This window comes from Eubalaena glacialis, chromosome 20 (assembly GCF_028564815.1).
Source record: "Eubalaena glacialis isolate mEubGla1 chromosome 20, mEubGla1.1.hap2.+ XY, whole genome shotgun sequence".
In the NCBI taxonomy this organism is placed as follows: Eukaryota; Metazoa; Chordata; class Mammalia; order Artiodactyla; family Balaenidae; genus Eubalaena; species Eubalaena glacialis.
The window spans coordinates 13,111,610-13,125,914 of NC_083735.1; the positions used below are offsets into that span (position 1 = coordinate 13,111,610).

The following is a 14,305-nucleotide window of genomic DNA, read 5'->3' on the forward strand; positions in this document are numbered from 1 at the left end:
AGATAACACACAAGGGCATCCCCATAAGGTTAACAGCTGATCTTTCAGCAGAAACGCTGCAAGCCAGAAGGGAGTGGCAGGATATACTTAAAGTGATGAAGGAGAAAAACCTACAACCAAGATTACTCTACCCAGCAAGGATCTCATTCAGATTTGATGGAGAAATTAAAACCTTTACAGACAAGCAAAAGCTGAGAGAGTTCAGCACCACCAAACCAGCTTTACAACAAATGCTAAAGGAACTTCTCTAGGCAAGAAACACAAGAGAAGGAAAACACCTACAATAACAAACCCAAAACATTTAAGAAAATGGGAATAGGAACATACATATCGATAATTACCTTAAATGTAAATGGATTAAATGCTCCCACCAAAAGACACAGACTGGCTGAATGGATACAAAAACAAGACCCATATATATGCTGTCTACAAGAGACCCACTTCAGACCTAGAGACACATACAGACTGAAAGTGAGGGGATGGAAAAAGATATTCCATGCAAATGGAAATCAAAAGAAAGCTGGAGTAGCAATTCTCATATCAGACAAAATAGACTTTAAAATAAAGACAATTACAAGAGACAAAGACGGACACTATATAATGATCAAGGGATCGATCCAAGAGGAAGGTATAACAATTGTAAATATTTATGCACCCAACATAGGAGCACCTCAATACATAAGGCAAATACTAACAGCCATAAAAGGGGAAATCGACAGTAACACAATCATAGTAGGGGACTTTAACACCCCACTTTCACCAATGGACAGATCATCCAAAATGAAAATAAATAAGGAAACACAAGCTTTAAATGATACATTAAACAAGATGGACTTAATTGATATTTATAGGACATTCCACCCAAAAACAACAGAATACACATTTTTCTCAAGTGCTCATGGAACATTCTCCAGGATAGATCATATCTTGGGTCACAAATCAAGCCTTGGTAAATTTAAAAAAATTGAAATCGTATCAAGTATCATTTCCGACCACAACGCTATGAGACTAGATATCAATTACAGGAAAAGATCTGTAAAAAATACAAACACATGGAGGCTACACAATACACTACTTAATAACGAAGTGATCACTGAAGAAATCAAAGGGGAAATCAAAAAATACCTAGAAACAAATGACAATGGAGACACGACGATCCAAAACCTATGGGATGCAGCAAAAGCAGTTCTAAGAGGGAAGTTTATAGCAATACAAGCCTACATCAAGAAACAGGAAACATCTCGAATAAACAACCTAACCTTGCACCTAAAGCAATTAGAGAAAGAAGAACAAAAAAACCCCAAAGCTAGCAGAAGGAAAGAAATCATAAAGATCAGATCAGAAATAAATGAAAAAGAAATGAAGGAAACAATAGCAAAAATCAGTGAAACTAAAAGCTGGTTCTTTGAGAAGATAAACAAAATTGATAAACCATTAGCCAGACTCATCAAGAGAAAAAAGGAGAAGACTCAAATTAATAGAATTAGAAATGAAAAAGGAGAAGTAACCACTGACACTGCAGAAATACAAACGATCATAAGAGATTACTACAAGCAACTCTATGCTAATAAAATGGACAACCTGGAAGAAATGGACAGATTCTTAGAAATGCACAACCTGCCGAGACTGAACCAGGAAGAAATAGAAAATATGAACAGACCAATCACAAGCACTGAAATTGAAACTGTGATTAAAAATCTTCCAACACACAAAAGCCCAGGACCAGATGGCTTCACAGGCGAATTCTATCAAACATTTAGAGAAGAGCTAACACCTATCCTTCTCAAACTCTTCCAAAATATTGCAGAGGGAGGAACACTCCCCAACTCATTCTACGAGGCCACCATCACCCTGATACCAAAACCAGGCAAAGATGTCACAAAGAAAGAAAACTACAGGCCAATATCACTGATGAACATAGATGCAAAAATCCTCAACAAAATACTAGCAAACGGAATCCAACAGCACATTAAAAGGATCATACACCATGATCAAGTGGGGTTTATTCCAGGAATGCAAGGATTCTTCAATATACGCAAATCAATCAACGTGATACATCATATTAACAAATTGAAGGAGAAAAACCATATGATCATCTCAATAGATGCAGAGAAAGCTTTCGACAAAATTCAACACCCATTTATGATAAAAGTCCTGCAGAAAGTAGGCATAGAGGGAACTTTCCTCAACATAATAAAGGCCGTATATGACAAACCCACAGCCAACATTGTCCTCAATGGTGAAAAACTGAAACCATTTCCACTAAGATCAGGAACAAGACAAGGTTGCCCACTCTCACCACTATTATTCAACATAGTTTTGGAAGTGTTAGCCACAGCAATCAGAGACGAAAAAGAAATAAAAGGAATCCAAATCGGAAAAGAAGAAGTAAAGCTGTCACTGTTTGCAGATGACATGATACTATACATAGAGAATCCAAAAGATGCTACCAGAAAACTACTAGAGCTAATCAATGAATTTGGTAAAGTAGCAGGATACAAAATTAATGCACAGAAATCTCTTGCATTCCTGTATACTAATGATGAAAAATCTGAAAGTGAAATTAAGAAAACACTCCCGTTTACCATTGCAACAAAAAGAATAAAATACCTAGGAATAAACCTACCTAAGGAGACAAAAGACCTGTATGCAGAAAATTATAGGACACTGATGAAAGAAATTAAAGATGATACAAATAGATGGAGAGATATACCATGTTCTTGGATTGGAAGAATAAACATTGCGAAAATGACTCTGCTACCCAAAGCAATCTACAGATTCAATGCAATCCCTATCAAACTACCACTGGCATTTTTCACAGAACTAGAACAAAAAATTTCACAATTTGTATGGAAACACAAAAGACCCCGAATAGCCAAAGCAATCTTGAGAACGAAAAATGGAGCTGGAGGAATCAGGCTCCCTGACTTCAGACTATATTACAAAGCTACAGTAATCAAGACAGTTTGGTACTGGCACAAAAACAGAAATATAGATCAATGGAACAGGATAGAAAGCCCAGAGATAAGCCCACGCACATATGGTCACCTTATCTTTGATAAAGGAGGCAAGCATATACAGTGGAGAAAAGACAGCCTCTTCAATAAGTGGTGCTGGGAAAATTGGACAGGTACATGTAAAAGTATGAAATTAGAACACTCCCTAACACCATACACAAAAATAAACTCAAAATGGATTAAAGACCTAAGTGTAAGGCCAGACACTATCAAACTCTTAGAGGAAAACATAGGCAGAACACTGTATGACATAAGTCACAGCAAGATCCTTTTTGACCCAGGTCCTAGAAAAATGGAAATAAAAACACAAATAAACAAATGGGACCTAATGAAACTTAAAAGCTTTTGCACAGCAAAGGAAACCATAAACAAGACCAAAAGACAACCCTCAGAATGGGAGAAAATATTTGCAAATGAAGCAACGGACAAAGGATTAATCTCCAAGATTTACAAGCAGCTCATGCAGCTCAATAACAAAAAAACAAACAACCCAATCCAAAAATGGGCAGAAGACCTAAATAGACATTTCTCCAAAGAAGAGATACAGATTGCCAACAGACACATGAAAGAATGCTCAACATCATTAATCATTAGAGAAATGCAAATCAAAACTACAATGAGGTATCATCTCACACCGGTCAGAATGGCCATCATCAAAAAATCTAGAAACAATAAATGCTGGAGAGGGTGTGGAGAAAAGGGAACACTCTTGCACTGTTGGTGGGAATGTAAATTGATACAGCCACTATGGAGAACAGTATGGAGGTGCCTTAAAAAACTAAAAATAGAACTACCATATGACCCAGCAATCCCACTACTGGGCATATACCCTGAGAAAACCATAATTCAGAAAGAGTCATGTACCAAAATATTCATTGCAGCTCTGTTTACAATAGCCAGGACATGGAAGCAACCTAGGTGTCCATCATCGGATGAATGGATAAAGAAGATGTGGCACATATATACAATGGAATATTACTCAGCCATAAAAAGAAATGAAATGGAGGTGTTTGTAATGAGGTGGATGGAGTTAGAGTCTGTCATACAGAGTGAAGTAAGTCAGAAAGAGAAAAACAAATACAGTATGCTAACACATATATATGGAATCTAAGGGAAAAAAAAAAAAAAAAAAAGAGGTCATGAAGAACCTAGTGGCAAGATGGGAATAAAGACACAGACCTACTAGAGAATGGACTTGAGGATATGGGGAGGGGGAGGGGTGAGATGTGACAGGGTGAGAGAGTGTCATGGACATATATACACTACCAAATGTAAAATAGATAACTAGTGGGAAGCAGCCGCATAGCACAGGGAGATCAGCTCGGTGCTTTGTGACCACCTAGAGGGGTGGGATAGGGAGGGTGGGAGGGAGGGAGATGCAAGAGGGAAGAGATATGGCAACATATGTATATGTGTAACTGATTCACTTTGTTGTAAAGCAGAAGCTAGCACACCATTGTAAAGCAATTATACTTCAATAAAGATGTTTAAAAAAAAAAAAAAAAAGTGAATTTTAGCAACAGTGCTACTTAAAAAACTGTTCAAAAAAACAGAGTTTGCATATTAGTACTTTAAATGCTTGGATTTTTTCCCCTTAAATCATGATATACCTAGACTGGTTTCTACCATGTTATTTGTATATGATATATAATTTCATTGCATGTATTATATTTTAAAAGTTTGGCATATTTGAGCACAGTATTTTAAAAGGTGATTAAAACTTGGTCTTGTATGGATATGAGGAAATGGGCATTAGCAAATGTTGGCTGGAATGTAAAATAATATTTCTGTCGAGTAATAATTTAAGAAGCCTCAAAATCATGCCTGTCTTTTGACCCAGAATTTCATATTCGGAAAGCCTAAGGCAGATAAGAGATCCTAAGAGATAAGTATTAAAATTTATTTGTAGAGTTGTTCTGACAGATTTACTAATTGTAATGTAAAATAAAAATAACAATGTGAACAGCTATAGGGAATCTGTTACAATGTGGAACAGCAGGCAGCCATGAAAAATAACGTTTTGGAAGAATCTTTAATGATATGGTGAGATATACAGAATGTATTTAAAAGAAAAAAGCAGGTTGAAAAATTATTTCAGCTGATGACGAATAAACGTTTGCATACAAAATCTGGAAGAATAATGTATATACACTGTTAACAGTGGTAGTAGGTGTATAGGTAATTTAAATTTTTATCCTCTTCCTTTTGGACATTTTCTGCATTTTTTAACAATTATTTGTGTTACATTTTGGTTTTAGAGGGAAAAGTTATAAAAAAGAAAAGCGGTATAAATTTGTAAATTCTGCTGCCAAAAACATCCTTCCCCCATCAATACCAAGACTTAATACACATGCAATAAAAAAGGAAAATAGTGTTTTCTTTTCAAAACTCCTATAGCATTATTTTTATTTGCACAAAAAACACTTATACATGTGGAATAACCATCAAATTTAATTTGTAATGTATTTTTACTGGTTTATAAATTAAAAGAAAATGTAGAGCAGTTAGTTACTATGAAATAATTTGTCAGAATCAGGTTGATTTATTCCATTTAATTTTTATAAGACTACCTAATATTAAATGAAACATTTCTTGTTTAATTTTATGAAAATTTAATTTATGTTAAAATATTCACAACTTTGATATTTGAATGTGTTATTCGTATTTATGAAAGCTTTTTTATTCTAACAAAGATCGAGGAAGAGTTGGTTTTGATGGGTTGTGTTTTAACTTACAGGCTTCTATAACGTACCCCAGTCCTGATCCCTTAGAAACGCAAACAGGACTTCTTGACTTCTACGGACAACGATCCTGGCGACAAGGAATACTAAGTAAATAATTTTTCCTCTTTCCCCTTCTCTCAACCTCAAAAGCAGAAGGTTGCTATCTTAATTTTTCCATGGCTGCACTAGTATAACAAATTATGTTGAGGTAAAAATACGTGCTTTTTAAACACTTCTTAAGATTTACTTTAAGAATGTGTTGTTTTTATCACTACGTCTCAGAATGACTTATAATTAAAGATGTGGATGTGACTAAAACATTTGGACATCTGTTGTCTTAAATGACACAATTAATAAGCCACTCTGGTCTATTTAAATATTTTATTTTATTATTTTATTTATTTATTTATTTTTATTTATTTTTTTAATCAGTTTAAATTTAAATTTAAACAGTTTAAAATATTTAAATATTTTAATTCCAGTTAAGTTTAACGATTTTTTATGTTTGACATTTTAGAACATCATTACTTGAACCACCTTAAAAATAGTTTCTCTATCTTTTTTGTTTTATACACACTTAATTTGAGCAATTTCTGTGGCCATTAAACTTTTTCTTAAGAAATTATTTACTTTGATCTACAGGAAATGTATTTTGTCTAGAAAATGATATTGGTATTACTTTTGAGGTGGTTGATTCCACTGGGCAAAAGAGTACAGAGCTCAGTAACGTACCCTTCGGAACAGAGACCACAGAGAAGATTCCATGCTAATAAAGCTGTCTCTTAGAATCTTTAGTATTCTAGAATGTTTAAGAATCTTAAGTACATTGTATACGAAGGATTCAAGGAGTGTACACATCCAGTGTTCGTGTGAAGGATTTGTGTTAAATGAGCTATCTAAAATGGGTTGTGTCCTATCTTATACAGGTTTTGATCTTTCTGATCCCGAAAAAGAGAAGGTGGGGATTCTTGCCATTCAGCTGAAGGAGAGAAGTGTTGTTCACTCTGTAAGTCTTTTTTCCAGTATAAACTATTTTTTACAGTATTCCAGGAAAACATGAGACTATTTTTATTGGAATGTTTCACATTTTATCTTTTCTAACAGGAAATAATAATAACTCTTCTGAGCAATGCTGTTGCGCAATTTAAGAAATATAAGTGTCCAAGAATGAAAAGTCATCTGAGTAGGTATCCATAACATGCCACAACTTTGTGCAACTTTGAGTAATTTTAAATTATGTTCATACAGTCTTTTTTCCTTTATAGTGGTTCAAATGGGAGAGGAATATTATTATGCAAAGGATTATACCAAAGCTTTGAAGTGAGTTCTGTTCACTATTTATTTTTACAAGTATTCTGATTCCCTTGCAGCAGAATTAGCATGGAAATCTGTATTGAAGGATTTATTATTTCCATATTTATTCCTACTTCTATTAAACACCATTTCCGTGATATTTATTCAAGTGTTGTCTGCTGGTACAGTCATTATCAGAGTCTTAGGAAACCTCACATTTACCTAATGTGAAAATACCTGTTAAACTATTTCAGTAAGATTTTCTGAAGTTTATATAAAATGAGTAAAGCAGTTTATTTTAGTTGCTCCATGAACTCTTCAAACCCTTTCTCGTGAAGCTGTCTCAGCCTGTCTGACATTTTGTCCTCTGTTAGGTTGCTGGATTATGTGATGTGTGATTATCGGAGTGAAGGATGGTGGACCCTGCTCACGTCTATACTGACCACAGCTCTGAAGTGTTCCTACCTCATGGCCCAACTGAAAGATTACATCACTTATTCCCTAGAACTCCTTGGAAGAGGTAACTTGATGTTCTTTCAGTAAAATTCTGAATCTTTACAATTACATAGCATCTTTAGCTTCTTTAAATTGGAAGAATAATTCAGTATCGAATATCTGGTAGCACTGTTATCACATGCAAGTCACTTTGCGGAGTGAAGGGGTTTTATACTTTATTGGAACTTATTATAGTTGAAGGTCTTATTGTAGTTCAGAAAAATCTGCCTTTTTAAAATATGGCATAAAATAATTTTTCACATAGAGTTCAAACGCACATACATCAAGCATTGGGGCTGACTTTTAGAAAGCTGTGCTGTCAGTTTTCCGGAGTTGTGCTTAGCCATCTTAGAAGAGAGATTTATCTGCAGGGTTTTAATACCTGAAATGGGGGTAGTGGGCTTGTCTTGTAGTTATAATTTTCTTCCTTCCTCCTTCCTATTAGGTTCAACTCTGAAAGATGACCAGAAATCTCGGATAGAAAAAAACCTCATAAATGTCTTAATGGTAGGTTGGAATTCTTTATATAAAATCTGTATCTGGATATGTGTATTTTATATAACTAGCTGAACAGATGTTTAACTCCATGTTGGTGCAGAATGAAAGTCCTGATCCTGAACCTGACTGTGATATATTAGCTGTGAAAACTGCTCAGAAGCTGTGGGCGGACCGAATTTCTCTGGCCGGCAACAATCTTTTCACAATAGGTGTACAGGACTTTGTGCCATTTGGTGGGTAACCAACGTCTACAGTATTATTTTAGAGAAATCGTCCTTATTTCTATAAAATAAATAGACACAGAATAATAAAGTCAAAGAATTTTCCAAGTACAGTCATTTTGTAGATGAACTGTGTGATTTTTTTTTTTTTTTTTTTTTTTTTTTCTGCCCATCGACTTTAAAGATGGTCAAAATTTTAAATACTTAGTTGAGGTCTTAAAATTTACTCTGTTCATTTGTAGTTCAGATGTTATTTGAAATGCATTTGAAAAGACAGTTATTTTAAAAGTTTATGCTTTATTGTCTAGGCAGGTATTTTGAAATAAGTTGAAAATAACAAAGTGGTTCTTTTTTCTTTAAAATCCTATGTCAGTTACATTTTAGGAGGAACCATGTTTTTAAAATTAGAGAGGTTTTGGAGCTAGAGTTTATTTAAATTTGGTTTGATTTATGTCTTTTGAAATGCTTCAGGTGCAGAAGTCAGTAAGAATATCCAGTGTAGCTGTTTCCTTTCTGAAGAGTAGATGTGGATCAGAGAATAATGTGTGTGTTTAGCGTGTCTGGTGGTGTCTGACTCAGCCCTTTTTGTTTTATTCCTAGTGCAATGCAAAGCCAAGTTCCACGCCCCAAGTTTTCATGTCGATGTTCCCGTGCAGTTCGATATTTATCTGAAGGCTGATTGTCCACATCCCATTAGGTTTTCTAAGCTCTGTGTCAGCTTTAATAATCAGGTAATGGTACCTTTTAATGTGTTTTTACCATGTGTGTATCTTATTGTAGCTTGCATTAAATGAGGTAAAATATGCTTAGTGAATTTTATGTCTTAATGGTTTCATATTAACAAATGTATTTTGATAGAGTCTATTTAAAAATAAATGTATTTATAGTTCTCAACTTCTGTATCCACAATTCAAGTTTTACACTTTTCTATTCTAATTTTTGTTTTCACTCCCTGCTTAGGAAACCTAAGAACTTTGTCTACACATAGACAAAAAGTTTTGTAATATGTATCTTGAATTTCAAATAAGATATATTCAGAATGAATATAATTTTCAAAATCATTTGCTTTATTCTAACATTGGTATTAGCTTTATATTATAAAACTGTTATATGTTTGATGTTAAAGAAATGAAAGTGGAATAGATGGATATAAAGTAGAAAGTAAATGTGTGTTCCTCCAACTCCATTCCTTAGGAGGCATCACAATTAACTTCTTGAATAGTCTAGACATCTTATGTGCACGCATATATAAGCAACTTTTTTCTCCAGAATTGGGATCGTACTATATTTCCTACATATGAACATTTTTATAGTGCGATATAGTCAAGTGCTTGATTACATTCTGTTTCAGTTATAAGCTCACTTCTAATTTTCTGGTCACACAGAAAGTATATTGAGCCGTTAACCAGCAAGCATTTATTGAGAGTTACAATATTCTTAGCATCATGGTGAACCTGAAAAAGTTTAGCATATGTCAACCCCACTAAAATATAAGCATTTTGGGAGCAAGGCCAGGACTGGCTCACAGATTGCCTAAATGTGTATTGAGGACTAAATTATGTGTGTAGGCTAGAAACACTGTTATGGCAGGCATGCCGGAGAAAAGAGAGGAAGTTTCAAAATTGAAGGCGCAATTAAGATAGGTTTAAAAAGATGAGAGGGAAAGGATGTGTTTGGCAATGAGAAAACGCTGAATGGAAACAGGAGTGAATGTCCTGTGTTTTTGGGCAAGTGGAGGCAGCAGCCTCACGAGAGCGGAGGGGTTGTAGGCGGGGTGAGTGGGAGTCAGGCTGGGTGGCTTAGAGGAACCTGGAGAGTTAAGCAGAGGCAGTCTGGGAAGTATCAATAGAAGTCTTTTAAGATTGATTTATTCATTCATTTATTCGTTATCTAGCTGTTTATTTATTGGATGGTGGTAAAGAAAGAATGTTATCTGTTTAAATATGTTTTTTTTGACTCATAAGAACTGAGCAATGTCCCTGTAATACAATTGGTTAAATGAACCTGGGTCACTTGAAGATTAGTATGTTTTATTCAACTTCAAACCATTACCCAAGGATTCCTTCTAATTATTTTGAGAATTTTAAAGCAAGAGCATGAAATTTATGTTTAAGAAACTTTAGTCCAGTAGCAAAATAGAGGGAAAGAAATGATATTTTAGAAACCAGAGGCTCTTTGTATGAACCCAGGTACGAAAGTATGAGGATTTGGATTAGGATGCTAGTGATGGGAATGGAGATAAAGGGATAAGAGGCATTTAGAAATAGGTAAGTTTGGATTGCTGAGTGTATATAGAGGATACAGAATGGGGATAGGATGGATAAAGCATGGGCTATTTGGTTTTTGCAGGCCCAAAACAGTTTATTTTTCCAGCTTTATTGAGATATGGCATATAAAATTGTGTAAGTTTAAAGTGTCCATGAGGATTTGATACACATATATTGCAAAATGATTACCATAATAAGGTTAGTTAACACATGCATCACCTAACATAATCACCTTTTTGTTGTTGTCTTTGTGAGAACATTTAGGATCTACTCTTTTAGCAACGTGCAAGTAAATAATACAGTATTGCTAATTATAGTCCCCATGCCATACATTAGATCCCCAAAACTTATTTGTCTGATAACTGGAAGTTTATACCCTTTGACCGACATCTTCCCATTTCTGCCAACGCCCAGCATATGGCAGTCCTCATTCTACTCTCTGTTCTATAAGTTATAGATTCCACATATAAGTGAGATCATACAGTATTAGGACAAGAGCTTTGTATGTGCTGTTTCTTATGCTTGGATTGGTCTTCCCTCCTCTTTTATTTGCTTAATTCCTCCTCATGTTTTATCCCCTTAAAAGCCTCACTTCCTCAGGGACACCTCCCCTGACCTACATGACTGATTGACCTAGCCAGGCTCACATAACCCTTCGTGGTACTTGTCACAGCTGTGGTTTCACTCTTGTCATGTGATTATTTGGTAAATTACTTGTTTTTCTTACTAGAATGTAAGCTCCAAGAGGACAGACAATTTTTTTTTTACTCACTATGAAATATTGTAAATCTGGAATTTAGAGGGTCAAGGAAGGCACTCTCATTTTACTTTTCACATCATAGCCTACTATTCCATTTCTTTTCCTTCCTTTTTTTTCCCTTTTAGCAACAAAGACCACATCTATAATTAAACTAATAAAAATATTAAAATAAAATATAAAGCAATTTGTTTTTAAAGTTGTATTCTGAATATATGTTGTTTGAAATTCAGGATGCAAATCACAAGGAAAAAAGTAGCGGGTACGAGGCTTCGTAAGCCTGGAATAGAAATGAAAATTAGAAGGAAGGTATAAAACTTAACTGTATTAGAATCTTCTGTGAAGATAATTTACCTGCTGGGATAGAAGATGGCTCTTGGAAAGTTCTCAGTATTTATTGAAAGGATGAGAATGGTGATCCCTTAGATATGTATATGAAAGATATCTCTGTTTATTCATCTGTAAGGAGTGTGCTTTTCTGGGAAGGTAGCTAGACATTCAGTTCTGGACATGCTGAACTTGAAGTGATAGTGGAATTATCCCTGAGACAATTGTGGATATAAGCTTTTAGTTAAGGAATAGGTCAGAATTAGAAGTTTTTAATGTGGGAGATATTAGCACAGAGGTGCAGAATATGTAGACATGGGTAGACTTTGCAGTGAAATAAACATAAAGAGAAAAGCAGAACCAAAAGCCAAGGACTGAAACTTTTGGAACCTCTGAATGAGGGGAACAAGAGGGAAAAAAGACCTTTGAGGGAAAAACAGGAGGGTGAGAAACAGGAGGTATTATAGTGTCACAGAAGCCAGGTAAAAAGGAAGCTCTTTAAGAAAAGATGATAGACAGTAGCATCCGATGCAAAACAAAGAATAAATCTTTGTTTCTGTCTCCAGGAAAGGGATGGCTAAATAAATGTTTTCAGAGGTCAGCTTCTGTGTGAACCGTCTTTATCTTGTGGCAGCAGTGAGCGGTTAACTGCTACCATCTGGCATAAAAATACTTTTTCTTTTATTAATAACAAATTCATAATGCTTCAGTTTCAGTGCAGTTAACCTTAACAAGCTCCAAGTAATTCGGTGTTTAGTGTTAGCAAAACATACGACATTTGAGTTCATAAACCGTGACCTTTGCTGACCTCTTTTTCAGGAATACAACCAGTTCTGTGTAATCGAAGACGCATCCAAAGCAAGTGACGTTTTAGAAAATTTGACTCAGGGAAAGATGTGCTTAGTTCCTGGTAAAACAAGGAAGTTTTTATTTAAATTTGTGGCAAAAACTGAAGATGTGGGAAAGAAAATTGAGGTTAGTTATGAAATGTGTTTTAAAAATATTTTAAATGATAAAAGTAATATGTATGTCAGAAAAAATTGTAATAAAAATAATACAGAAGTTTATTAAGTAAAAAATGAAAATCTTCCACTTGGACTTCCCAAGGGAAACCATTCATTATGGTTTTTTGGTAGGTTTCCCCTCAGTGAGAATATGTTATACGTAATATTCAGTTGTTGGCTTTTTTCGCTTGATAGTGATATATTAGACATCATTTCCTGTTAGTACATGAGACCAACCTCATTTTTAATGGCTGCATAATCAGCTAAGGAATTTTAAACTATATATATATATATATATATATATATTCTATAATGTAGTAATTATATTTTGTAAAATATGACATAATTCACACTGAAGAGCCATATCATTTTGACGTTTAAACATTGCTGATTGCATATTTTTAAAGAAAAAATGAAGATATATACTTCAAAGGATTCATTTAATGTAGATAATTAAAATGCCTTTCAGAAATATGTGATGAAAGTCATATTTTTATTGAGCATAAACTCTGGAGCCAAGCTGCGTGGGTTTCAACGCCAGCTCTCTGGCTTACCTGCTTGTGGCCCTGGGCAGTTACTTTACCTCTCTGTGTCTCCGTTTCTTCATCTATAAAGTGGGGATAGTAACGTTACCTACTTCTCAATGTTTCATGAGAATTAAATCAGTTAGTTAATGTAAATTTCCTGGAATAGTGATTAGGACGAGGTGAGCTCTAATGAAGTGCTGCTTTCCCATGGCTGGAATGGGAATGGTTGGCTAACGTGAACTTGAGACCATTTCTAAGACAGAAACTTAAGACTGTACCCCCTATATTCTCATAACAATTTCTGTGAATCTGTTGATTTTATTATTAACCAATATCCAGAGTTTTTGCTTATTCATTAAAAAAAAAACTCTGCATGATTTTGGCTAAATCCCTCATGACATGTTTTAATTTTTTACGAGGTACCTAAGGAAGCCTACCAGATGTAAATCATAATTAATAATACTATTTTGAGTATATTTGTTAATGGATTTAGTGGAAGGGACATTTATTCAATTAATAAAGAATTTCATCGCGAATACTGTTGATGTCGTCAGGAAGAATATGTGTGGCACTAGGAGTTAGCGTGTGAGTATGTTAATGGTTAGCAGAACATTCATTTATTTCACTCAGCAGCCACTGCTTCAGTGTCTGCGCCTTCAGGCACCATGCCAAGCACTGAGACAGCGGCACCGCACGGTCGTGTCTGAGCTGGGGAGTCAGGTTATTATCCTTGTTTAAAGGTGAAGAGGTTGAGACCCCACACACGGCTGGTCAGTGTCACAGCTGAGAAGGGTCTGGGATCGGACTCCCACAGCAGGTGTTCTGACCCCTGTCACGTCATGCGTCCGAGGAACGCCACAGCCCAGCAGCCCACCCTGTAATTTGTTGGGAGGGGATGGTGACGAACTGGTATGAGATGGCGTTTCTGACGGACCTCCTCCTTCTAGATCACATCCTTGGATCTGGTTCTGGGCAACGAGGCAGGAAGATGCGTGGTCTTGAATTGGCAGGGAGGAGGAGGAGATGCTGCTTCCACCCAGGAAGCCTTACAGGCCTCCCGTTCTTTCAAAAGAAGGCCCCGGCTCCGCGACAGCGAGGTTCACTGGGACAGCATAGTGATCCAGGCGAGCACCATGTGAGTCGGCCTGGTGGGCGGATGGTAGAAGGGCACCTCAC

General features: G+C 35.5%; 1 protein-coding gene across 1 annotated transcript in view; it reads left to right on the forward strand.

Annotated features, from left to right (window-relative positions):
• Nucleotides 1-14,305, forward strand: part of TRAPPC11 (trafficking protein particle complex subunit 11) — a 48,141-nt gene that overhangs the window by 17,134 nt on the left and 16,702 nt on the right. The window contains exons 11-20 of the mRNA XM_061177560.1: nt 5,755-5,848; nt 6,667-6,746; nt 6,845-6,923; nt 7,006-7,060; nt 7,408-7,553; nt 7,974-8,035; nt 8,127-8,259; nt 8,848-8,978; nt 12,418-12,573; nt 14,077-14,264. Coding sequence (XP_061033543.1) covers nt 5,755-5,848; nt 6,667-6,746; nt 6,845-6,923; nt 7,006-7,060; nt 7,408-7,553; nt 7,974-8,035; nt 8,127-8,259; nt 8,848-8,978; nt 12,418-12,573; nt 14,077-14,264 — 1,124 coding nt within the window. The remainder of the gene's footprint in view (nt 1-5,754; nt 5,849-6,666; nt 6,747-6,844; nt 6,924-7,005; nt 7,061-7,407; nt 7,554-7,973; nt 8,036-8,126; nt 8,260-8,847; nt 8,979-12,417; nt 12,574-14,076; nt 14,265-14,305) is intronic.